The sequence below is a fragment of the Ascaphus truei genome, chromosome 7, assembly GCF_040206685.1.
Source record: "Ascaphus truei isolate aAscTru1 chromosome 7, aAscTru1.hap1, whole genome shotgun sequence".
Lineage (NCBI taxonomy): Eukaryota > Metazoa > Chordata > Amphibia > Anura > Ascaphidae > Ascaphus > Ascaphus truei.
The window spans coordinates 24,314,401-24,338,442 of NC_134489.1; the positions used below are offsets into that span (position 1 = coordinate 24,314,401).

Sequence of the window (24,042 nt, forward strand, 5' to 3'; positions counted from 1 at the left end):
ACGCGTGCGGGGAGCTGTATTATCTGTGTGTGTGTGTGTGTGTTTTGATGACGGGGGGCTCTGTTATTGGTGCACGAGGGTGGGGCCTCTATTATTGGTGTGCGCGCACGAGGGGGGGCTCTGTTATTGGTGTGCGCGCACGAGGGGGGGGCTCTGTTATTGGTGTGCGCGCACGAGGGGGGGCTCTGTTATTGGTGTGCGCGCACGAGGGGGGGCGGTTATTGATTCACGCACGAGGGGGGGCTCAGTTAATGGTGCGTGCATGAGGAGGGGAGGGGGCGCTCTTAAATGTGCATAGTGCAGGAGGGATCTCATCTCTTTCCCTCTGCTCTCAGGTATGGTGCAGATGTGGACGTCGATCACCAGCTCTTGTTTCGTGACCCTGATGCCTCTCCACGACCCCTGACCTCCCTGGCCATCTGCCCGCTGTATATCAGTGCGGCGTATCACAGCCTGTCCTGCTTCCGCCTCCTGCTCCTGGCCGGGGCGAATCCTGACTATAACAGCTGGGTGGCGGTGTGTGTGGGGGCTTCCCGCGCGGGGCGGCGTCCTGCCTGCTGGAGGCGGTTTTGCAGCACGGCTGTGACCAGCAGTTTGTGCAGCTTCTCGTCGACTTCGGGGCAAATGTGAGGCTGGTGCGAGGGGAGCCGGGGACCCCCCATGTGCCTGGGAGAGTCAGAGTGAACCCCGAAGCCTTGCAGCTCTTCAGAGAGGCAAAAAGTGTGTGCGACCAAAAAGTGTGTGCGTCCTCCCTCTTTTCTCGCTTTCCCTCTGTGCAAGTTCCCCCCTTTTCTTTAGTGTTAGTAATTCCTCTCTGAATCCCTTTTTGTATTATCATTCATCTATAACAAGTTCTGCAGCACAGTGCAATGTGGGGAGGGATAATGATAGGACTACAGTATTAACACACTGGTACAGTGCTTACGGAAGCCCTGCACTTTGTAGCTGACGCTCTAAGAGAAAAGGAAGGGAGACTGGAGAAGGGGATAACCCTGAGAGGAGGTGGTTGGTGTGTAGGGGGTTATTGCAGAGGCAGGAGAGAGGATTGAGGATATCCTGGTGATGACGCTTCCGCCTCTCACCATTCTTTGCTGTTGGTAACACCGCTTCCCACGCTCCCTCTATATTCTCCCCCATGTGTCCACTCTCCCCCTCTCCTTCTGTTGCCCTCCTTTCTTTGTTGTTAGTAACACCTCTTTCTCCTTCACAGGCTCTCCCCGGCCACTCTCCTGCCTGTGCCGTGTCACGCTGAGGAGGGCTCTTGGCAAACACAGATTGTCCTGTGCGTGCAGCCTTCCTGTCCCCTCCCGCGTCTTGCGCTTCCTGCTGCATGAGGAGTCCTGATTCCTCCCACAATGCACTGCCTGCCACCACCACTGGGCCCCGGAGACATGGGCAATAAGGCATCGCTGGGCTCCGCTGAATGGGCCCTACATAGAGATGTGACCCCAACTGATCCATGTTGTTTCGTTTGCTCTGGGAGGGATTTTCCGCCACAACGCGAGTGCCTTATTGCTGCACAGTGGTGAAGAGAAGCCGTGTAGCAACCACTATTAACAAGTTCTTTATTTTGGCTAATGAGTCCAAGTTTCGTCATGATGTGAGGAGGGGTCATTACATCGCCCTTCAGTGTGAGGGACTCGCTAGGTGTGTCCTGATGTCAGGAGGGTTCTACAGCAGAGCCTATGCATTAAGCATAACAAACGGCTTTTACTTGGGGGCATTGAAATCTCATTTTAAATTGCGTGTCTGTTCTAACCTGACGTTTCTCCATCTGCACCAAAAATGTTTATTTGAATATTTGGGGGGCACAAAGAATTGGACTGCGCTTGTCGTACACGTACACGTACTAAATAGCACGTACTAAAAAGAATCTGAATGCCCTAAAAGGAGAAAATCCGCTGAGTTCAACTTGGCATTGACCCTAAAAAGTCTGTTACGAGTGTTAGTGCAAAATAAAGTTGCTATGTGTATCAACCAAAAAATGTATTTGACGCAGCACAGGTGTTTAATTATACAGCTTAGCAAGATGTATTTTCCCAGTATGGCTAGTAAAATAACATTATACTTAATACACAGCTCTCTAGCTGTCCCACTTTTCACCTTCGCAAAGGTCCCTCAAATGAACAATATCTCCTCTCAATCCGTCCCCATGTACCGCCTGTCACGAACAGCACACTTGTGAGCACGTGGCTTTGATATACAACCAGGGTTAATACACACGGCTAAACTAGCCCACTCACCTTTCTCCTCCGCAAGGTACTATCAATTAGTTAATATTAACCCCTTACTCAATTGCAATCATATCTATCCGCCTCCGCCACCCGAGAAGTATGTAATTAATATATATCTGCCAAGGTCTCCGGTCCCTGTTTATTATAGAAAAAAACTATGCACTTAACACACGCACACACACCTGTTGTAGCAAAATGTGTCCGAAAATGTAAATGACTCTACATAGCGTTCAACAGTTCATTCAGAGCCCCAAAGCATTACTTATTAAATATATAAAAATACAGTGCTTAAATTACAGAAAAAGGGTTACAAGAACATACAGTTATAATAAATGCAGGACAGTTTCTTAAAATAGCAGCATAAAACAGAAATCCCTATACAGTACGTTACCATATGTAATTTTTTCAGGTTCTCCGGTTTCCCCTGAGGAGAGGTCACTGGTATGAAAATGAATGTGTTTGATCCCAAACACACCTCTGTTGAATTCTGATTTCATACCTCCAGGGCAAGCCCTATATACCATTCTTCTCCCATTGAAAACCACATAAGCCCACCCCTGTCGTACACCAGCTGCTAGGTTGACGGTTTTACAACTTAGAAAAAACCCTGTTCTAAAAAGTGGTTTAAAATCTTGAATATATATATATATATATATTATTATTATTTTCTCACTCGCTCTCACTCCATGTAATTTCCCCAATACTTAGACAGGCCCCATCTCTTCACGGTGGCATCCATGTTCTCCACACGCATGCTTTCTGACAGGCTAACGTCTATTTTTGCAGGAGAAACAGTTATCTGCCTTTGGCACCTCTTACCAACGCAGTGTGTGTTTTATGATTTAATTTGTCTTATTGCCACAATGCCATATATGTACCTGTTATTATGCAGAATTGATGAAGTCACGTGATATTCTCATTTTCAATGTCCTTCAATTAAGAGTGACCTGTGTGTCGCCTCTGTCTGTTATCATTCGAGAATCCAGTTTTCTTTGAGGCTGACAGACTACTATCTGCTTATCGTTTATAGCCTTTTAAACAACCCATGTCCCTTTTAGTGAGCCATCAGTGATCGAATTAAGCCTTCTTTGAAGATCTGCACAGACCCAGGAAGGATCTTGGTCTGTCATAAACTCAATATATTGTATTGTAAGACAAACGGTAACTACATGAACCCCTGAAGCAGCAGAATGATTAAAGTACCTAAAATCTCATGATGTTATCACGACAATATTAATATTTTATACTTACTCATACTAGTTATAAATGAGGGGGGAAAATACAAATTGAATGAAAACACAATGATGCGCGTCAATCGGGTATTCAACATGATACAATGCGTCAAACTTAATTTTAACATGTTGAGTGCCAGGAGATGGGATGCCTGAGTATCCGGGCACAGTGCGGTTGTATGGCCGCGAGGGGGGGTGTGATTATTTTGCAGGGAACGGAAGAAGAGGACTCCTTTGCCTCCCCACAGGGAAGATGGCTTGTAGTGTTCCATGGGAACGCAGAACGCAATCTAAGCTGCAACAACAACAAAAAACCTCTGCTGGGCTTGTCAGTCACTAAGTCCTGGGGCCCCCAAGGGGTTGAACAACAGAATAATTGAGCACTAAAAGAGACGCACAATAAAAATTCAAAGATCATCTTGATACAGTGGCCCCGCTGTGTCCTTACGTTGCCATAACCTTGCGGCCTCGCGTCATGTTATCTGTTCTTAGCGCAACACAAAAGGACACTTTATGGCGCTCAGAATTAAAGGAAAACTCAGACAACTGCAACCAAAAAAAATACTATCAGGAATACATAAAATATTCAGGGTTCGTGTTTTTATTTTAATTGTTTACTACAAGGGAAAATAGTTTCAGATTTCAAACTGGAAATATACAAACAGGACAGGGCCACGATAACGTGTGTGTAAACAATTCTCTGATTAAATATAAATACAGCAGCTGCCTGACTCAGAAACCATGAAAGGTCTTTTACCAGAGTCCAGGCTGCAAAATTGGGCCCAAAAAACACCAGATTTATCAAAGAAAAACAATAGATTTTTTTTCTCTGATATTTAACCCCCCCCCCCCCCCCCAATGTGCTGACACAGATAAATGTTTCACTTTTGCCCCTTCTGGGGAGTGGGTAATTTTGGACCCTCAGAGCCTGGGCTCTGAGGTAACATCACCTGGCAGGTGCCTGTAACCGCTTAATCCCCGGGAACTAGAAATGGGAGCTTAATACGGATATTGTGATTCACGTCCGCGTATTCTCAAAGTATCACAATTACTGCAAGATCCCAGATCGTCCATCTGTCCCGTTCCTGCCGTCAGATTTGTTGTTGAGATTCCCTTACTATTCTTTCTAATTCTTTTGTCACTTTAAGGATATTGATATTTTGAAATTATTTCATGTTACATTAATAGTTAGGTGCTTCTTTCTCCTTTCTAAATCTCGGGCCAATAGGAAGCTGCCACATCATCGGTTCCCGCTTCCTATTGGATGACTATTTAAATCCCTTTCAAAACCAGGAAGTAATGCAGGTAACTTCACCAGTATCTCGGGAACTGGGGGGGTCCCCAGAGCTGGAAAGTGGGCGGTTTAGCTCTAGAGGACTCCCATCCTGACGTGTTATGTTCTTCTGGGTATGAGTCACTGGTTTGAACCTGGACAGCTGGAGAGGATGAATAAATCGGTGATCAAGATGCGAGATGCTCAGTGCCCCTACTTTTTTATTTATAAAGTTTCACAATCCAATAAATAAAAATGGATTTAGTTTAATTAAACTTATTTCCTATTCAGTTTTAAGACCACAACTATTGCACAATCCTTTATAATAAAAAAAAAATAACAGGTGTGAAAAGTGTAACCCAGACCCGGGGGTTCTGCAGGTTTCAAGGAAATCAGGCAGACACCGCTGGATAAAATACATCTCTGGGGCATACAATCCCACTTGCTCTCTCTCACTTTATTTTTTACTATCTCATCCTCTTCATCTATCATGCTGCTGTAGTGCAACTGCCCCTTCCTTGCTCCCCCCTGTCCCCCAGTACAACGTGAATACAGTACTTGTATAAACTCAGCTCCCCAAACATCCCCTGGTGAGGTGTGTGTTACTCCTCAGAGCCTGACACACACAGGCCTGCCAGTGACAGCTGATCCCCAGGGCTCTGTCAGCTGCTCCTGACATCAGGTAGATATATACTGAGCTCTCAGCAGAGATCAGAAGAACCTGAAGTGGAGGAATCAGTACAGACTACACCATACTCTGCGGGGCACTTTAACCCCTTCTCTGCCAGAGGAGACACGTGTGTGTGTGTGTGTGTGTGTGTGTGTGTGTGTGTGTGTGTGTGTGTGTGTGTGTGTGTGTGTGTGTGTGTGTGTGTGTGTGTGTGTGTGTGTGTGTGTGTGTGTGTGTGTGTGTGTGTGTGTGTGTGGTTTTTTTGATCATATCATAATTCACACTATCGCCATAAAAATCTGCACAATTGTAGGTTTGTTATTTGGATTACAATATATAAGAAGCACAACTGATGTTAACTAAATTGATGTCACTGTATTGGCAACAAGTGCCTGATACATTGCAGTAGATTCAAGTTCATTAAACGATAATTAGGAGTTTTCCCTGTGTTAAACTGTTATAATGTAATCTGAAATACACTTTGAACCATACTTTGAAACCAAACCTTATATTACTCTTAGTGTGTTCAAAATGTCCTACTCCTGGTGAAACACACACCTGAAGACGAGAACCCCACCGTCCCATTGTATGATCGATAACAGGCTGATCCAGCTGCTCTCACACCCGTAAGATATACCTTGTTTTACAAATTATAGCATTCAGTCCTCCTGGCAACCATCCTTTATCAGAAAACCTTGTATATATGCATTTTGGACCATAATTGTTGCTCTTCCTCCAGCACTTGTGTTTATCTTCTTTGCAAAACACCATTTGGTAACGATACACTTGATGAGTACATCACTTATTAGATTATAATCATTCTTAAATGTAATAATCTACTGTGACAGACCTCTAACTGCTAAAATCCTAATGAAAATGTTGTGATTTTGCTGCAATATGACAAAAAAATAAAAAGTCCTGATTTTTTCTGAACACGCACACCTTATTAAATGAATCCCAACAACAGTTCATCTCCCTATTCCACGAATCGAAATATTCAACACTTGATCCTACCAATATATGTATCGTGAATCACATGGTCACCTGTGTGAATGTTTCATGGTGGTGGGAAATGTTAAATAATATAAGATATAACTCGCACACGTTCTGTCGAAGTTTGCATATGACTCAGCTGGTATTCCCACAAGAAGCAGAGATAGTAGAAATTGTTTAAAGATGCCAGACTTGTTTTTGAGCAGAGGTTGTGATCCCAATTACTGCGTGAGAGACACAAGGAGCTTCATATGTTCCTGACAGACTCCTGGCATTTAAATCAGCTCCCCCCCCCCCCCACCTCCCTCCTCTTTGCTGCTACCCCCCCAAACACTCCAGGTTATCTGACAACCCCTGCCCATGTCTTTGAGGACACTGATCACTATTTCAATGAGTCTACGAGTCCATAGAAAAGCAATGAGTTCTCAATGAGGAGCCTCTGAAAACAAGGAGCATCTTATAATTAGGTCAGAAAGGACACGAATAAAGACAAGTGCTCTGTGAGAGCATGGAGGGTATTTAAAGCCAAACAGACAGGAGTTTTCCTCCACAGTTGTCTCCTTAGCTCTGGGTCCCCACTTCGGATTAAACTTTCTGTGTGGACAGCTCATGTTTATAGCAGAAATACAATGGAGGAAACTTTGTGGGATCAGGAATCTTCAGGTGAAAGTCAGTTCTGGGCTCAGCTGGACAGCACTTTCCAGCTCCAGTCTGTGCTGGACAGCTGCCCCTTGGACTGTCCTCCCTCAGATGGACACTTGTCCCCTTGGTCACCCCTCTCTCAGCTTCCCCCATTTCTTGATGCCCCCCTCTCCTTGACTGACCTTGATGCCTCCTGCCTTCAGCCTTTGGAAGGTGCTGAAGTGGACAGCTCCCTGCCCGAGCACTGCCAGCTGGGTCCCACGGGGAAGGTGCATAGACAGGCGGCCAATGTCAGAGAGAGGAGGCGGATGCTGAGTATTAATTCTGCCTTCCAGGAGCTGCGGGGCCGAGTCCCGACCTTCCCCTATGAGAAGCGTCTGTCCAAGATAGACACCCTGCGCCTGGCTATCGCCTACATAGCGCTGCTGAGTGACATCCTGAGCTCGGGGACTGACCCCAAGTCCTACGTGGATGAGTGTGTGAGGAACGGGGCCAGGGGACCCCACAGCAGAATCTGGAACACGAGTGGTGAGTCACATACCCCACGGGGAACTGAGATGCACTTATCACATGTATAGAAATGCACAGGACCAGACCTGCGGAACAATACACACTTACTGTGATTGTCCAACACATGACAGTGACAGACTGTGCATGTATGTCCGACAGAGACACACCACACGAAAGTGACACTAGGACAGTGTGTGTGATTGTCCTACACATGAAAGTGACACTAGGACAGTGTGTGTGATTGTCCTACACATGACAGTGACACTAGGACAGTGTGTGTGATTGTCCTACACATGAAAGTGACACTAGGACAGTGTGTGTGATTGTCCTACATAGCATATGAAAGTGACACTAGTACAGTGTGTGTGATTGTCCTACACACCACATGAAAGTGACACTAGGACAGTGTGTGAGTGTGTGTGTGTGGGTGTGTGTGTGTGTGATTCTCCTACACATGAAAGTGACACTAGGACAGTGTGTGTGATTGTCCTACACATGACAGTGACACTAGTACAGTGTGTGTGATTGTCCTACACACCACATGAAAGTGACACTAGGACAGTGTGTGAGTGTGTGTGTGTGGGTGTGTGTGTGTGTGATTCTCCTACACATGAAAGTGACACTAGGACAGTGTGTGTGATTGTCCTACACATGACAGTGACACTAGTAGTGTGTGTGATTGTCCTACACACCACATGAAAGTGACACTAGGACAGTGTGTGTATGATTGTCCTACACATGAAAGTGACACTAGGACAGTGTGTGTGATTGTCCTACACATGAAAGTGACACTAGGACAGTGTGTGTGATTGTCCTACATACCATATGAAAGTGACACTAGTACAGTGTGTGTGATTGTCCTACACACCACATGAAAGTGACACTAGAACAGTGTGTGTGATTCTCCTACACATGACAGTGACACTAGGACAGTGTGTGTGATTGTCCTACACATGAAAGTGACACTAGGACAGTGTGTGTGATTGTCCTACACATGACAGTGACACTAGGACAGTGTGTGTGTGATTGTCCTACACATGACAGTGACACTAGGACAGCATGTGTGATTGTCCTATGCATGACAGTGACACTAGGACAGTGTGTGTGTGATTGTCCTACACGACAGTGACACTAGGACAGTGTGTGTGTGATTGTCCTACGCATGACAGTGACACTAGGACAGTGTGTGTGTGTGATTGTCCTACACATGACAGTGACACTAGGACAGTGTGTGTGTGATTGTCCTACGCATGACAGTGACACTAGGACAGTGTGTGTGTGATTGTCCTACACATGACAGTGACACTAGGACAGTGTGTGTGATTGTCCTACACATGACAGTGACACTAGGACAGTGTGTGATTGTCCTACGCATGACAGTGACACTAGTACAGTGTGTGTGATTGTCCTACACATGACAGTGACAATAGGACAGTGTGATTGTCCTACACATGACAGTGACACTAGGACAGTGTGTGTGTGATTGTCCTATGCATAACAGTGACACTAGGACAGTGTGTGTGATTGTCCTACACGATAGTGACACTAGGACAGTGTGTGTGATTGTCCTACACATGACAGTGACACTAGGACAGTGTGTCTGTGATTGTCCTACGCATCAGTGACACTAGGACAGTGTGTGTGATTGTCCTACACATGACAGTGACACTAGGACAGTGTGTGTGATTGTCCTACACATGATAGTGACACTAGGACAGTGTGTGTGTGATTGTCCTACGCATGAGTGACACTAGGACAGTGTGTGTGATTGTCCTACACATGACAGTGACACTAGGACAGTGTGTGTGTGTGATTGTCCTACACATGACAGTGACACTAGGATATTTACCCTTCTGGATACTGAGCACAGGAAGAGATCAGACACAGGTCCCTTAAAGTGGCAAATCCTCCCAAAAGGCTCTGCAGAAATAACGAAAAATAGAACCAGGAGCCTGTTTGTGTTAAAAGTGTCTTACTCCATATTACTATTGGGCAGCCAACTATTATATAGTTACATAGGAAACGAATGGAAATGATTGTTATATTCTGGGTTTAAGTGTTTAATGTGCCAGGTTTTGTGTTGAGCAGAAATGCAGTTTGTGTATCTGCTACTCACTCCCTTGTTGTATAAGGAGATACTCCGCACTCATTGTCTCTGCTGTCCATAAGTGGCTGGTTTCTTGTCTGGGATCCTCCCCCCCCCCCCTCTAATCACAGTATTAACACTTCTCCATTGGCTTCTGATTGGTTCACAGCTGCCTGTGCTTTGGCCCTGGTGAATTAACTGCCTTTAAAGTGAACACGAGAGCGTTTCATGTCTCTCTCTTCAGCTGAGCGGATTTTGCTTGGAAGCGATTCATGGCGGAATGCCCTTTGTATCAGGCTGCCAGGATCACGCCCTGTTTGTTCCTCTCCCTCAGATCTGACCGCCCGTCTCTCCTGGATCAAGTGGGACTGATGCTGCAGTCACTGAATGAGGATCCTTTGTGAGCAGTTTCTGGATCCAGGTGGGAGATTCTCACCATCAACAACCTTCCTGGGATTCCCTTCTCCTGCTATTCCCAGGCTGCCGGCCGGGCCCCTGAGAGAACCTGCAGGAGCACTGATACTTTGGGACACGGGGTGGCAGGGGAATGCTCTCAGGACAGGGAAGGAAAAGTGAACCCCTCAAAGCAAAACTGTCACTGTATTAAACGGTCTGCTTTCAATATAAGATGTCACAAAGTACAGCCCCCATCATCATGTGAGAACATCTCCTGCATGCTGCCCACCCTCCGTAGAGGGGTATCTGTTATGACTGCGCTCTTCTCAAAATACAAAAGCCCCACTTTAAAGAAGACCACATCCTGTCCTAAAACCACTCACTCATAAGGCGACCGACCTCTCTTTCCCCTCCTCGCCGCCCCTCCCCCCCATCAACCCGGGTGAGTCTCTTACTATGGGGTAAGTGTCCCAGCACTAGACATTGATGGGCGCAGTTATGGGGACATTTCTGTACTGAGCTTTGCTAAGATGGGGGCTTGAAATTGTCACCGGGAATTATCAGTGTTGGGAGGGTCTTGCAATAAAATATATTTTGGAGAGAAATGTTCAGGAAACAGTACAAACAGAATGTGTTTGGTTTAGAAAACGTGTGAGCCCCAGTTTGAGAGGAGAGCTTAAACAAATATTGCTTCAGTTGGTCTTCTGTTTAACACTTAAGCTCATCCTTCCTGTCTGCAAAACTCCAGGTACCCCATTTGTGGAATTGCCTCTTCAATAGGTCCCGAACACATCACATGCACAGGTGAAGCAGACTGAAGTCACCCAATGTGACAATTCAAGTCTGGAAATATTTTTCACGGATATTGTGCTAGATGTCAGTATCCATGACAACATAAACCTGAGTCACACACACAAAGGGAAATGATGCAGACCTCACAGCTCAGAACTATTTATAACCAGACACAGGAGGTAAGCAAATGATACATTCATATCTCACAGCTGTGGGCCAGGCCAGGAGATTGAAGTATTTTGGTATTATCATCTGGTACAGATATGAAACAACGCCCCTTATACAGGATCTAAAAACTTAGATTCTAAGATTAGCTCCATACTCACAGAGAGAGAAGGGTGGGTAGCATACAGTATTGGTGCCTTTGCCATGCAATAAAATAACAAAAGACTTGTCCTCCCTAGAGTAGTGTGAAACCTTGTATCCTTAATCCTGTATAGCAGAAGTACAATATTATTGAGAGATGGTATGGAGAGGCAGTGCGATGTTAGGACAGGGTGGATGCTAGGAGGCTAGTCACTTAATCAAGAAACCTACAAGGTTTGAAACATTGGTGTTCTTCATAGAGGAAATAGTGTACACAATGTTGTTCCCATAAAAAGTATCACAAACCTATAGCCACAAGACCGAACATGGCATGAGAAGTACAGTACACAGATTTGCTGGAGGTTGTGATGGCTTTTAAAAATTTTTTATTGGGTCAACAAGAAATCTCAGTGTGGAGGAGCTTGGAGGTGGGTGAGCGGGCCCAACCTACAGACGTGTCCCCAGAGAACATTTTAGAAGCGAGCAATGAATTACCAAGCACATGTAACATCAATGCTCATACATGTGCAGGTGAGTGGTTATTCCCAAGGCGTGAAAAGGATGTATAAAGCAGATCGCACACTCGCCGAGAGATTCACTGCAAAGATCAGCCCTACATGGGCCTGATATATTCTATTTTCTCCATGTGGCTCAAGTTAACAAAAAAATAAAATAAAAAACACGTTTCAGGAGCACCTTGTACTTTTTTTGCTTCTGAATCCCATGGAGAAAATAAAATACATCAAGCGCATGTAGGACCGATCTTTGCAATGAATCTCTGCGAGTATGCAACTTGCTTTATCATTTGTTTCCCAAGTATCCTGTTAACCTAGGGGGAAGGTTTACTATACAGCCTCATCAGCACCTCCAAGAAATTAGGCAAGATTGAAACATCACAAGTTTAAATGTGCCTGATAATTTGATTTAATATTGATATATTCCTTTCCCAAGGACTAGGCTGAACTTGCAGCTATTACTGTTGCAAGCAGAGACTGCTCACCAAAGAGACGCAGACACAGGATATGTAACATTTTCTGTTTATTTACACCACGAGAGTAACAAGCTGTCATCATGTGGTAGAAAATACTGCCTTGCTAAGAAATTTCAAATCAGTCATTCATGTCGCAGAAAACAAAAAATAAAGACACTGATGGCCAGTGGGCAAAAAATGGAGATTTAAAAAAAAAAAAAAGGGCAAACAATATATATATATATTTAAAAAAATCTCCATCCAGCTCCCGCAGAGGAACAGAAAAGGAGCCCAGGTCCCTTCCAAACGCCAGCAGACAGGGCTGACACCGGACAAAAGAAACCAAGGTGAATGCTAACTGTCCAGAAGGAATTCATACTTTCACTGCAGACCTGCTGTAAGATCAGGTGAATGATGCATTAAATTCCCATTGTGTATGTGTGTGTGTATGTGTGTGTATGTGTGTATGTATGTATGTGTGTGTATGTATGTATGTATGTGTGTGTGTGTGTATGTGTGTGTGTATGTGTGTGTGTATGTGTATGTGTGTGTGTATGTGTACACACACTTCTTATACTCAGAAAATGGAAAAGTAGAGTCTCTACTCTAAACTCTGGAGCAAATCATGAGAGTGATGTGCAATTGATACTTACAATCTGTGTATCAGAAAGCTGGGCCCTGCACTCCACGACAATGTACAAAAGGATTCCAGGTGGTGTTCTCTATTTATTTTTTTGCTGATTTTTTTGTTTTCTTAATTAAAACACAGTGCGTTGGCAGCGCGAGGTGAACACGTCCATCGAAATGTAAAAAGGCAGGAGCGGCGGCACTTAAAACTTGCTGCTCGCGCCTGCGATGTGTGAATCAACTCGCTGAAGTAAACTTACAATCGTACACACACAAAAAAAAAAAGAAAGAACAAAAATAAAAAAAAAGAGGCAGGTTTCTGCCAAGAAACAATATGTATCAGAACAGGCGAGACTGTCAGGCTGACGTAACGTCTCATGAGATTCCAACAGTTCAGAAGTGCTATAAATGTATACAAGTGGGGTGGACGTTGGGAATGATCAAAGAAGGGGGGGGGGGTTCCCTTTAAAAAAAAAAAAAAGTTATAAAATGAAAAAAGGTGCCTTTACCCCTTATCCCATATTCACTGCTGGGTTGACGTGTCTAACACGGAGGAGACCGTCTCACTGTCATCCTGCAGGCATACAGGTGACCTACATGCTCAGCGTCCGAGCTCCATCTGGTATGACAGAGTGAGACACAGGTCAGTGCCAAGCAGTGCCCTTCAGTGAACCTCACGCCCATCACTCCAGAATAACATGGGATACATAAACACACGGTAATGGTCATTTAGTGCAGGGGTGCTCAAGTCCAGTCCTCAACAAGCCCCCCCCCCTCCTCCCTAAACAGGTCAGGTATTCAGGATATCCCTGCTTTAGCAGGTGGCTCAATCAGTCCCTGCTTCAGCACAGGTGGCTCAATCAGATGCTCAGTCTTCAATTGAGCCACCTGTGCGGAAGCTGTAATATTCTGAAAACCTGACCTGTTGGGAGGGGGTGAAGGGGGGGGGGGGGGGGAGGAGAGGGCTGAGGATTGGAGTTGAGCACCCCTGATTTAGTGCATGAAGTGTGAGGTCTCAGAATCCTGACACAGTAACAACTTCATCTTCCCCCAGACGGAAGATAACCCTCCGCTGCCTGACTGGCATGCAACGCTGCTCTGAAAGGGAGAAATGTATCAGACAAATTGGCTCCGGAGTAGATGAAACTGTATAAGAAGAGACTGATACAGTGTATATTAAGCCGGCAGATAGAAGACATGCGGACCTGAAAGTGACAGGTATGTGACATGCGCACTGACTGCAGAGAGCTGCCGAGATACATTACGCAGTGTTTGCAGGGGGCTGCAGTATGTGTCTTACTGCAGGCCTTGATCAATAGTGTTTACCAGTTTAAAAAAACATTATATATACACACACACACACACACACACACACACACACACACACACACACACACACCTCGTGAGAGGCTTGTGCACAGTCTCTCACGCACACACATACACACACCGCACCCTTCCTGGCAGTCACAGGCACTTCTGCAAATTGCAAGTAGTCCTTGTTGAATAATTGGGGGTTTCAACAACCAAAAAGAGCACACACCCCAATATAACAAATCGGACAGCGTCTGGTCCACCAAAAGGAAAGAAAACCAAACCAAGTGCCCCTTTCTTTACGAGGGTCAGAGAATGAGCCCCCTCCCCACAGCACAGCAGCTTCCTGGGGTACAGAATATAACACTGCTCACTGTGCTTGGAACATGCAACCCCAGGGTATATAGCAAAAACCTATAAAAATAGATTCATATATATTTTTTATATATAATTATCTTTATATATATATATATATTTATATTTATTTATATCGAGATACAATGCCCGGAAACAGGAGTGCGCCCCTCACTTGCGCGCACACAAAATTATCTACGGTGTCAATTTTTCTTTTCTTTAAAACGTGGAATGAATAAAAAGTGGTGTGATGCAGGGGAAACCCTAAACGAGCGAGGAACGCGAGTAGTGTCACTGGGTACAGAGCCCCCCAAATCCTCACAGCCGCCCCCCCCCCCCATATGCAGGTCTGGAACAAGCAAATAAGCACCTAGCTTTGCCAACAGACTGCAAGTGCAGAACCTTCCACAGAAACCACGCAGCCTGTTCCGACAGCACAGATACTTGTTACTCATGTACTAAGAGCAGTGTGTCACCTGCACCTAACATGGGTGTCTGTGACAGCAGTAACACTTCAGGGGTGAGGTTACCATCTTTATAATCATTGAATTTGAAAGGTGCACTCATACTTCATTGTGGACCAAATTAATCTTTCCACCATAACTCACAGAACTGTTCATCCTCTTTTGTTGAATCGCTGTAAAAACAAAGCCACACGGAATACAAACACCTGCAGCAAGTACTTTCTGCGGTCACATCAAGAGCTCTGCCCTTCGTTCTTTTCTTCTGCGTCACAACCAGCAGTCACCAGGCACAGCGGGAGGTGGGGGGTGTGAGCAGTGACACTGTTGGCATTCAGACCGGGTGGCCTTGTTTTTAAAACGTCACATATTGTAAAAGCACAACATTTATACCACAATTTGCAAACGGTCATTTAAAGCAGGGGCAGCCAACTCCAGTCTTCAAGGGCCAACAACAGGCCGGGTTTTGGGGACATCCCGCATCAGCACAGGTGACTCAATCAGTGGTTCAGTCAAAGACTGAGCGACTGAGACACAAGCGCTGAAGTCTGAATATCCTGAAAACCTGGCCTGTTGCTGACCCTTGAGGACTGGAGTTGGCCACTCCTGATATAAATAATTTCTGAGGTTTTTTTTTGCCTGTAAAGCTGATTGCACCTTTAAACTCGTGTATACATGTGAGAACTCTTAGCATACACCTCACAGCCACATAAATAATTATCTTCACCTCCTTGTGCATCGCAAAAAATGCAGCGTTCGACTATGTAGCAAAGGATTCCCACAGAAAGTCTCAGATTAAACTATGGACCCTTAAACCTCATGGGAATCATTATTACTTCCTGGAGAAATATAAACCAGTAAAGAGTGATCAAAACTCTTGCAGCAAATGAGCTGCAAGAGGCGGTGAAGTCAATGCTGACACAAGGGTAAGATCAGCAGGTACCAGGTGACGCACTGCTCTTAGTAAAGGGGTAGAGTAAGCATGCGGCAGAGTCTGCGCTTGCATGCGAAAGGAGGGGGAGGCAGCAGAGTCTGCGCTTGCATGCGAAAGGAGGGGGAGGCAGCAGAGTCTGCGCTTGCATGCGAAAGGAGGGGGAGGCAGCAGAGTCTGCGCTTGCATGCGAGAGGAGGGGAGGCAGTAGTTTGCGTTTGCATGAAAGAGGGGGAGGCAGCAGAGTCTGCGCTTGCATGCGAAAGGAGGGGGAGGCAGTAGTCTGCGCTTGCATGAAAGGAGGAGGCAGCAGAGTCTGCGCTTGCAAGCGAGAGGAGGGGGAGGCAGCAGGGTTTGCGCTTGCATACGAGAGGAGGGGGAGGCAGCAGAGTTTGCACTTGCAAGAAAGAGAAGGAGGCAGCAGAGTCTGCGCTTGCATGCGAGAGGAGGGGGAGGCAGCAGAGTCTGCGCTTGCAAGCGAGTCGAAGGGGAGCCAGCAGAGTTTTCACTTGCATACGAGAGGAGGGGGAGGCAGCAGAGTTTGCGCTTGCATGAAAGAGGGGGAGGCAGCAGTCTGCACTTGCATACGAGAGGAGGGGGAGGCAGCAGGGTTTGCGCTTGCATGCGAGAGGAGGGGGAGGCAGCAGGGTTTTGCGCTTGCATGCGAGAGGAGGGGGAGGCAGCAGGGTTTGCGCTTGTGCGAGAGGAGGGGGAGGCAGCAGAGTTTGCACTTACATGCGAGACTGGGGGGAGGCAGCAGAGTATGTGGAAGGAGGGGGAGGCATTAGAGCATGTGAGAAGAGGACGAGGGGGGCTGATCGCCCGTTAACACGCTGAGCATGAGGGGGGCAGTGGGTACCCACCTGTAAATAAAGGGCTCTGCTTCCTGTGCTGTGTGACACACTCACAGGCTGTAGTGTATTTTGCAGAACGGCCATACAATGTAATAATAAAAAAACACACACAAAAAAGGTCCATAGTGAGGGTTCCGATAGAGGGGCTTCCAAGGAGACCCCCAGGCTATAGCTCCTACACACCCCACGTGCTGCCAGGACAAGAAGTAAAGACTAATGTCACGGTGCAGGTCCCAGCACTGCTCCCCAGAATACATTCCCTCCCCAAAAACATCCAGGGGAGGGGCTGCTGAGAAATCGATTTACCCCTCACTACTGCAGAGCAACAACATGCTGTCCCCTACAGCTGCAATGAGGTTACCCCCAGGAGTCCGTCTAGTGTCCGGCAGGAGATGAGTGATGCTGCAAATTAGACAGGTTTGGAAAGACCCCAGCATGAAGATTAAGTGCCTTACGGAGGTTAAATCCAATGCCCGCCGTGCTCCCTCCATGCAAAACCCAGGAGCACGGCTCAGATACAGTAGATTGTTGGTCTCATTAAAAAAATCAAAAAGGTTTCAGCAACTCCTTTCTCTGATCTGATACCTAGTGAGGTGGGTGAGGCTGTCTCATTCCAACATCCCAGAACTGCCAACATCTGGAACAGCAATCGAACCAATCCCGTTCAACTATTACACGCTCTACAGCACCCACCAGGCTCACTGACCAATCCACAGGTCCGCACAGCTACCGCAAACCAGAGCATCCAACGGGAGCCTCCAGGAAAGAGACGCAAAGATCAGAGGGAGAAAATCGGAACCTGAAAACATCCGAAGAGTGAAACACAACAAAAGAAAAAAAGGACCGCTCAATATAAAAACAGGAAATACGGAAAGTTGTCACACGAAAAAAATATCACTTACAAAGAGATATATATATATATATATAGATATATATATATACATATATATATACATACATATATATATATACACATACATATACACACACACATACATATACACATCATCTGAAATGGGAACTGGAAATGTTCTGTTTGCCCGTTTTGCATTCGCTTCAAAAATTGTACAAAAAAAACAAAAACAAAAAAAACCACCTCCTCACCGGAGACGCGCAGGTCAGTTCATGCTCCCCGCGCGGTGAGAAGTGGGAGCCGCCCAGCTCCACGTGTGTAGAAATGTACTTACAAGGCGTCACTTGTAGGAAATATCTCTGCTTGGGAGGATGGGTTACGAGTGGAGTAGACTGTCTGGTCATCATAAGAATAGGCCATGCAACTTGTTTTTAGAAAAGTGAAATAAAAAGAATAGGAAAACACAGCACAGAGCGAGGTCACTGCACCTAGGTCATTAACACTCGGCGTCACAGCACACAGTGTCTGTGGGCAAGTGGCCTCAAAGTGGGCAAGCACACCTGTCTCCCAGCAACACTCGAGGTCACACGCAGGGTGCTGTAGCGCCACGTGACTCCTCTTAGGTGTGTTAGGTGTTCAGGTTTTAAGGCAAGTCCATCCATTTTCAGAAAAAATAAAAAGAACAAACCATCTAAGTGGAGAGAGAAAAAAAAAAAAGGGGGTTCCATCCATGAACAAGGCACAATCCCTTCCTCCTGCTTCTCTCCAGGTTAAGAAAGTCCCCCACCATTCCCTCGCTCTGATAAAAAGGTTCCCGAGCATCTGTCCCCCCCGACCCCCCCCCCCCAAACTGTCCCTTCATCCCGCGCACACTGGAAACGCACCAGAAGTGTCGTCTCCGGGTGATGCTCCCCGTCACTAGACGGAAGCGAAAAAGTGAAAGAGGAGAAATGTCCAAGGGACAGGATGCACAGAGTGGTTAACACAAGTTTCTGCAGCGTGCGCTCTGGCCCCGCGTATCCCTTCAGCACAAAGAGTGTTCAGAGTCCTCGCGAGTTGTGAATCTGTAGAACTTTAAAGCACCGAGCTGTTTGTGAGCTTCGTTTCCCTCCCCCTCCCCCCATAGTTTTTCTTTGATTTAGTATTTGTTAAAAAACACAAAAGTAAAATAACAAAAACATTTTTTTTTTTTTTTTGGCAAAAGCTGCCAGAAGGCTCCTGCGGAGGAGCGGCACGTCCCAGAGTGGGGGCGGCAGAGTGCGGCTGTGCCCCCCCCGCTGTGCGTGGCACCATGTGCCGCGGTGATTGTGGTTCTGTGGATGCGGTATACAGAGTGTTTCTTTTCTCTCTGCATCCAGGTCGCTGCTCATGTTACTGCGGACAGAGCGCGGGCGGAGAAATCTGAGGGGGTGGCCCCCCCCCCCACAAAGACACGGAATTACAAACTGGACGATCCCCAGCCGCTGGCGTCTGCTACAGAGGAGGCTCCTCATCCATTGGCTCATCCTCTGTCCTGAGAGGGGAAGACAGGTACAGTGTGTCACTCTAAAGCTAGGTGTGGACATCAAAATTAGTCAAAATGCTCCATTCTGCAAACCCCCCTTTGTTTCCCAGTGCCCCACGCATAAAACTAATCATTCTGATTGGCCCAGACAGTTGCCATGGATACAATGACACCACCTCCCACTCTTTAGAATGTTCCACTTCTTGGAAGTAAGAATTGCTCCGCTTTACCTCCCACACCCATGGATCCTGTGCATTATAGACCAACCTCAATAACTTACTGAGCGTTCTTCACATGCAGACCCCTCCCCCTCAGACCAGTGACTCCCTCACCTTCTCTCCGGCCGGACCCCTACAGAGAGGGACGCCATCGCCGTCACAGTCTCGGCCTCCTCGTTCTCACACTTTTGCGCCTCGATGAGCGAGTAGGAGACAGTAGAGGAGATGCGATGTAGACAGGACCAGTACTCACCTGCAGGGGAGGAGAGGCCAGTGGCTCAGACACCGACTGCAGGCAAACTGCAACAACCGCTGTATGCCTATATTTGTCGTCATCAACTTTCAAAGTCCAGGAGAACCCACAAAAAAACAAAGTTCTCAACACTGCACGGATTCATTGGAAGTTCCGACTTTGTCAGGTGCGCGTGTGTGTGTGTGTGTGTGTGTGTGTGTGTGCAGGTGCCGGTGTGTCTAGGTTTGCTGCACGGCCCACGTAATACGTACTGTGGATCTGGATGACTTTCTCCATGGAGCTCACTGCGTTGCTGTTCGGACTCTGCTGCAGCACAGATTCAGAGAGCGGCTCGAGCTGGTGAACAGAACGCGAAGAGATGAACTCTAATCTAGTCCAAACCTCGGGAGCTGGCCAGGCTTAGAGGGAGCCCGCCGCCCTGCCCCTGCCAAATCCCCGAGCCCTGTGTAATTATCTCGCCTCGGTGCTCAAGAGCCCTGTCACAGCCGACCCAAAACTTGGTTCTTACCTCATTACCCAGCAGGGTGGACACGCAGGATTCAGAAGCGTCGCAAATGGCGGTGAGGTCGTGACCTCCCTCCAGGGCCAGGATGATGCGGCCTTCAGCCAATCCCATGAGCTGCTTTGTCAGGTACCCGAAGCCTGCAGAGAGAAGTGAGGTTAAAGGTTACGGGGTGAGCAAAAGCCGCCAAAGGTCAGCAAACAGGACGGAGTGATGCAATAAGTTTTAAATAAGACAGAACACCCTCAGCCCTTCAACAAGTCTGCTACATTTGGGACTTCCACTTGGGAATGTAATTACGGCACCATTTATATACGTGCAGAACAACGCCAAATTGGCCTCTCTGGGAGGGGTTAATGACTGAGACATGTTAGAGGCCGTTATGGAACTGTCCATCACAGAGGGCCGCTGTGTAACTGCCCAAGCCGCTGTGTAACTGCCCACGCCGCTGTGTGACTGCCCACGCCGCTGTGTGACTGCCCACGCCGCTGTGTGACTGCCCACGCCGCTGTGTGACTGCCCACGCCGCTGTGTGACTGCCCACGCCGCTGTGTGACTGCCCACGCCGCTGTGTAACTGCCCACGCCGCTGTGTAACTGCCCACGCCGCTGTGTAACTGCCCACGCCGCTGTGTAACTGCCCACGCCGCTGTGTAACTGCCCACGCCGCTGTGTAACTGCCCACGCCGCTGTGTAACTGCCCACGCTGTGTAACTGCCCACGCTGTGTAACTGCCCACGCTGTGTAACTGCCGCCGCTGTGTAACTGCCCACGCCGCTGTGTGACTGCCCACGCCGCTGTGTGACTGCCCACGCCGCTGTGTGACTGCCCACGCCGCTATGAGACTGCCCACGCCGCTGTGTGACTGCCCACGCCGCTGTGTAACTGCCCACGCCGCTGTGTAACTGCCCACGCCGCTGTGTAACTGCCCACGCCGCTGTGTATCTGCCCACGCCGCTGTGTATCTGCCCACGCCGCTGTGTAACTGCCCACGCCGCTGTGTAACTGCCCACGCCGCTGTGTAACTGCCCACGCCGCTGTGTAACTGCCCACGCCGTGTAACTGCCCACGCCGTGTAACTGCCCACGCTGTGTAACTGCCCACGCCGCTGTGTAACTGCCCACGCCGCTGTGTAACTGCCCACGCCGCTGTGTAACTGCCCACGCCGCTGTGTAACTGCCCACGCCGCTGTGTAACTGCCCACGCCGCTGTGTAACTGCCCACGCCGCTATGAGACTGCCCACGCCGCTATGAGACTGCCCACGCCACTATGAGACTGCCCACGCCGCTATGAGACTGCCCACGCCGCTGTGTAACTGCCCACGCCGCTGTGTAACTGCCCACGCTGTGTAACTGCCCACGCTGTGTAACTGCCCACGCTGTGTAACTGCCCACGCTGTGTAACTGCCCACGCTGTGTAACTGCCCACGCTGTGTAACTGCCCACGCTGTGTAACTGCCCACGCCGCTATGAGACTGCCCACGCCGCTGTGTAACTGCCCACGCCGCTGTGTAACTGCCCACGCCGCTGTGTAACTGCCCACGCCGCTGTGTAACTGCCCACGCCGCTGTGTAACTGCCCACGCCGCTGTGTAACTGCCCACGCCGCTGTGTAACTGCCCACGCTGTGTAACTGCCCACGCTGTGTAACTGCCCACGCTGTGTAACTGCCCACGCTGTGTAACTGCCCACGCTGTGTAACTGCCCACGCTGTGTAACTGCCCACGCCGCTGTGTAACTGCCCACGCCGCTATGCGAGCAGAGCGCAGGCTTCTGGTGTCACATTATCAGGTATACTGGTGATCCGCAGGTAAAACAAACGTTTCAGCAAAAACAATAAGAAACCGTTTTGGAGGACACAGCAATTTTTTTATTCCTACCAAAAATGTGTTCACTTTCATTCTGCACAAGTGTCTTCTTCTATTAGTCCTGCAGACATCTAGGTATTTGCGTTACCTTTCAGGCCTTTCCGTGCCAGAGGCGCTTGCAACGCTTTGTGAAGCAAAACATGCATAAAACCTGTGAAGCAACACCCTGCAGGCCCTGCGGCAGGGAAGGGGTTACCAGACATACACCCTGACACACGTGTGGAATCGTGCAGCGCTTTGGAGTCTCTGAACTCCTCCCACTTTGTAAAGTTTGTAGGACCGCTAGTCCCCCATAGGACCTCAGCACGAGGCTCTGTGCGCTCGGCGGCTGCACTTACACTTCGCCGAGACTCTGTACCCTCCGAGCGGAGCTGGGTGGCCTTCCACGGCATCGAACCCGGCAGATACCAGAACCACCTCCGGGGAGAACTCATTGGCTATCGGCATCACCACCGTCCTGCAAGGGCAGAGAAGTGTCACCGCCTGCTCTTGGGCTGAGCACAGCTTAAAGCTACAGGGCCTTGAAAAGCATATTAAGAGCCAAGCACTTGGTACACAATTAGGGGGTCTATTTAAGGGCAAAAATAACCGCAAACAGAGACAGAACACACGACTCAGGAGAGAGGAGGACCAGCAGGTAGTATAAAAAGTTAATCTAATTTTGGGGGTTCACAGCTCAGATAACAAGGAGCTGTCATCACCATCAAAAATCAGGTTCAACCCCCTTCTTAGGATGCAACCCTTGGTGACAGGGGAGGAAAGAAAAAATGTTTATTGGAAACTATCTGTACCAACACCAGCCATGTGCTCATGACAACCCCGTATCTTTGTTTATATACTTCCAATAAAAAAAGATTGAAATTAAAAAAAAAAAAAATCAGGTTCAAATAGAGAGAAGCTGTGTGAGGTGTGAGCTTAAGGGAGTGGATGATTGAAAGCTCTTGGGACTACATGCCGGTATGTGCCATCCCCTGGTGGTCTGCTGTAAAACCCATAGGAACATTCCAACATGAACATTTATTAACCCTGTCCTGGCTGCGCAGCTCTCAATGTACAGCGTGTTGCCCTCTGTTACCTGAATGCTGCCAAGTACTCGGCGTCACCCATGGGCGGGTCCAGGCCTCCGGTAAAAGCTATGTTCACGTTGAAACCCACGCCAGCCCCTGAGCCAACCTGAGGGGGAGGGGAGGGTTACTCAGGTACCCAGAACGTAAGCATACAGCTGGCATTATACACTGGAGAGGAGACCCCTGAAACTGTATACGTGATAGGAGTTTGTAATGTTTTCAGAGAAGGAACGACAAGGAACAGAGGAGGAGTGAGGGGAAAGACACATAAGGACAATGAGCACAAGATGGTACAGGATGTGTGTGATGGAGCAATGAGAAGAGCAACAGGGAACCCGGTAACTCAGCAGCGCAATCCGGAATATTTTATGGCATTGGTGTGAAAACGTCTGAGCGCCAGAGAGAACACCTCATTTTAACCTGGCTGCTATACGGGTGACCTTTCCTATCCCTTGGGGTTAAAGCAGCAGTTCAAGCAATATCCTACGTGTGTGTGTTTTTTTTTATAAATAAATCAGTTCGGCACTATGAGAAAATACTTGTAGCATTTATAAAAAAAACAAAAAACAAATAAACATTTGAAGACATTGTTACTGTTTCTAATGTAGGAAGCCTTTCCAAAGTGACAGCCCCTTCTCCTTCTGATAGGCTCTGGCTCTTGAGCCCCGCCCTCTCTCTAGCAGTGAACCAATTGTATCTAGTAACTGCCCAGTCAATCATATTCCAGGACTACATTTCCCATAATGCTGTGCAAGAACTGAATTAAATAACCCTGAGCAAGCGATTGATCACAGGAGAACGGATCGATCTGTAGCTTAGCTAATCACTGGTCAGTGTGCAGATTGTATTAATGCGCATATTGAATGGGAGAAGAAAAACAAGATACTGTGCTTTCCTTTCCTGCACCAGCAGAGGGCGGCACAAACTCATGTGATAAATAGATCCCGTGTACACTGTATGAAGCAGTCTGTCGCTCTGCTGAGCGCTGCACGTATCTCTGGGTCGCTCACCTCGTCTGGCGCTCCGCTGCCTGGGAAGAAGTTGCCGTCATCGTACCGGTGCAGCGATATGTACAGGACGTTGGGGTCACTGTAGAAGGCCTGCTGGGTGCCATTCCCATGGTGCACGTCCTAGAAC

General features: G+C 47.8%; 2 protein-coding genes across 3 annotated transcripts in view; one reads left to right on the plus strand and one right to left on the minus strand.

Annotated features, from left to right (window-relative positions):
• Window positions 1-288: 288 nt before the first annotated feature.
• On the plus strand, window positions 289-3,448 carry ASB1 (ankyrin repeat and SOCS box containing 1). Its single transcript, XM_075609976.1, is given in 3 exon segments — window positions 289-520; window positions 523-720; window positions 1,211-3,448. Coding segments are annotated over 3 exon segments (564 nt in total). The 3' UTR covers window positions 1,345-3,448.
• An 8,707-nt stretch (window positions 3,449-12,155) lies between these two features.
• Window positions 12,156-24,042, minus strand: part of HDAC4 (histone deacetylase 4) — a 31,517-nt gene continuing 19,630 nt past the window's right edge. For both annotated transcript variants that reach the window (XM_075607375.1, XM_075607376.1), the window contains exons 18-24: window positions 23,916-24,035; window positions 22,914-23,011; window positions 22,177-22,295; window positions 19,979-20,112; window positions 19,722-19,806; window positions 19,332-19,470; window positions 12,156-19,008 (exon numbers count right to left, since the gene is read on the minus strand). In XM_075607375.1, the coding sequence (XP_075463490.1) occupies window positions 18,969-19,008; window positions 19,332-19,470; window positions 19,722-19,806; window positions 19,979-20,112; window positions 22,177-22,295; window positions 22,914-23,011; window positions 23,916-24,035 (735 nt within the window). In that variant the 3' untranslated portion in view covers window positions 12,156-18,968. The remainder of the gene's footprint in view (window positions 19,009-19,331; window positions 19,471-19,721; window positions 19,807-19,978; window positions 20,113-22,176; window positions 22,296-22,913; window positions 23,012-23,915; window positions 24,036-24,042) is intronic.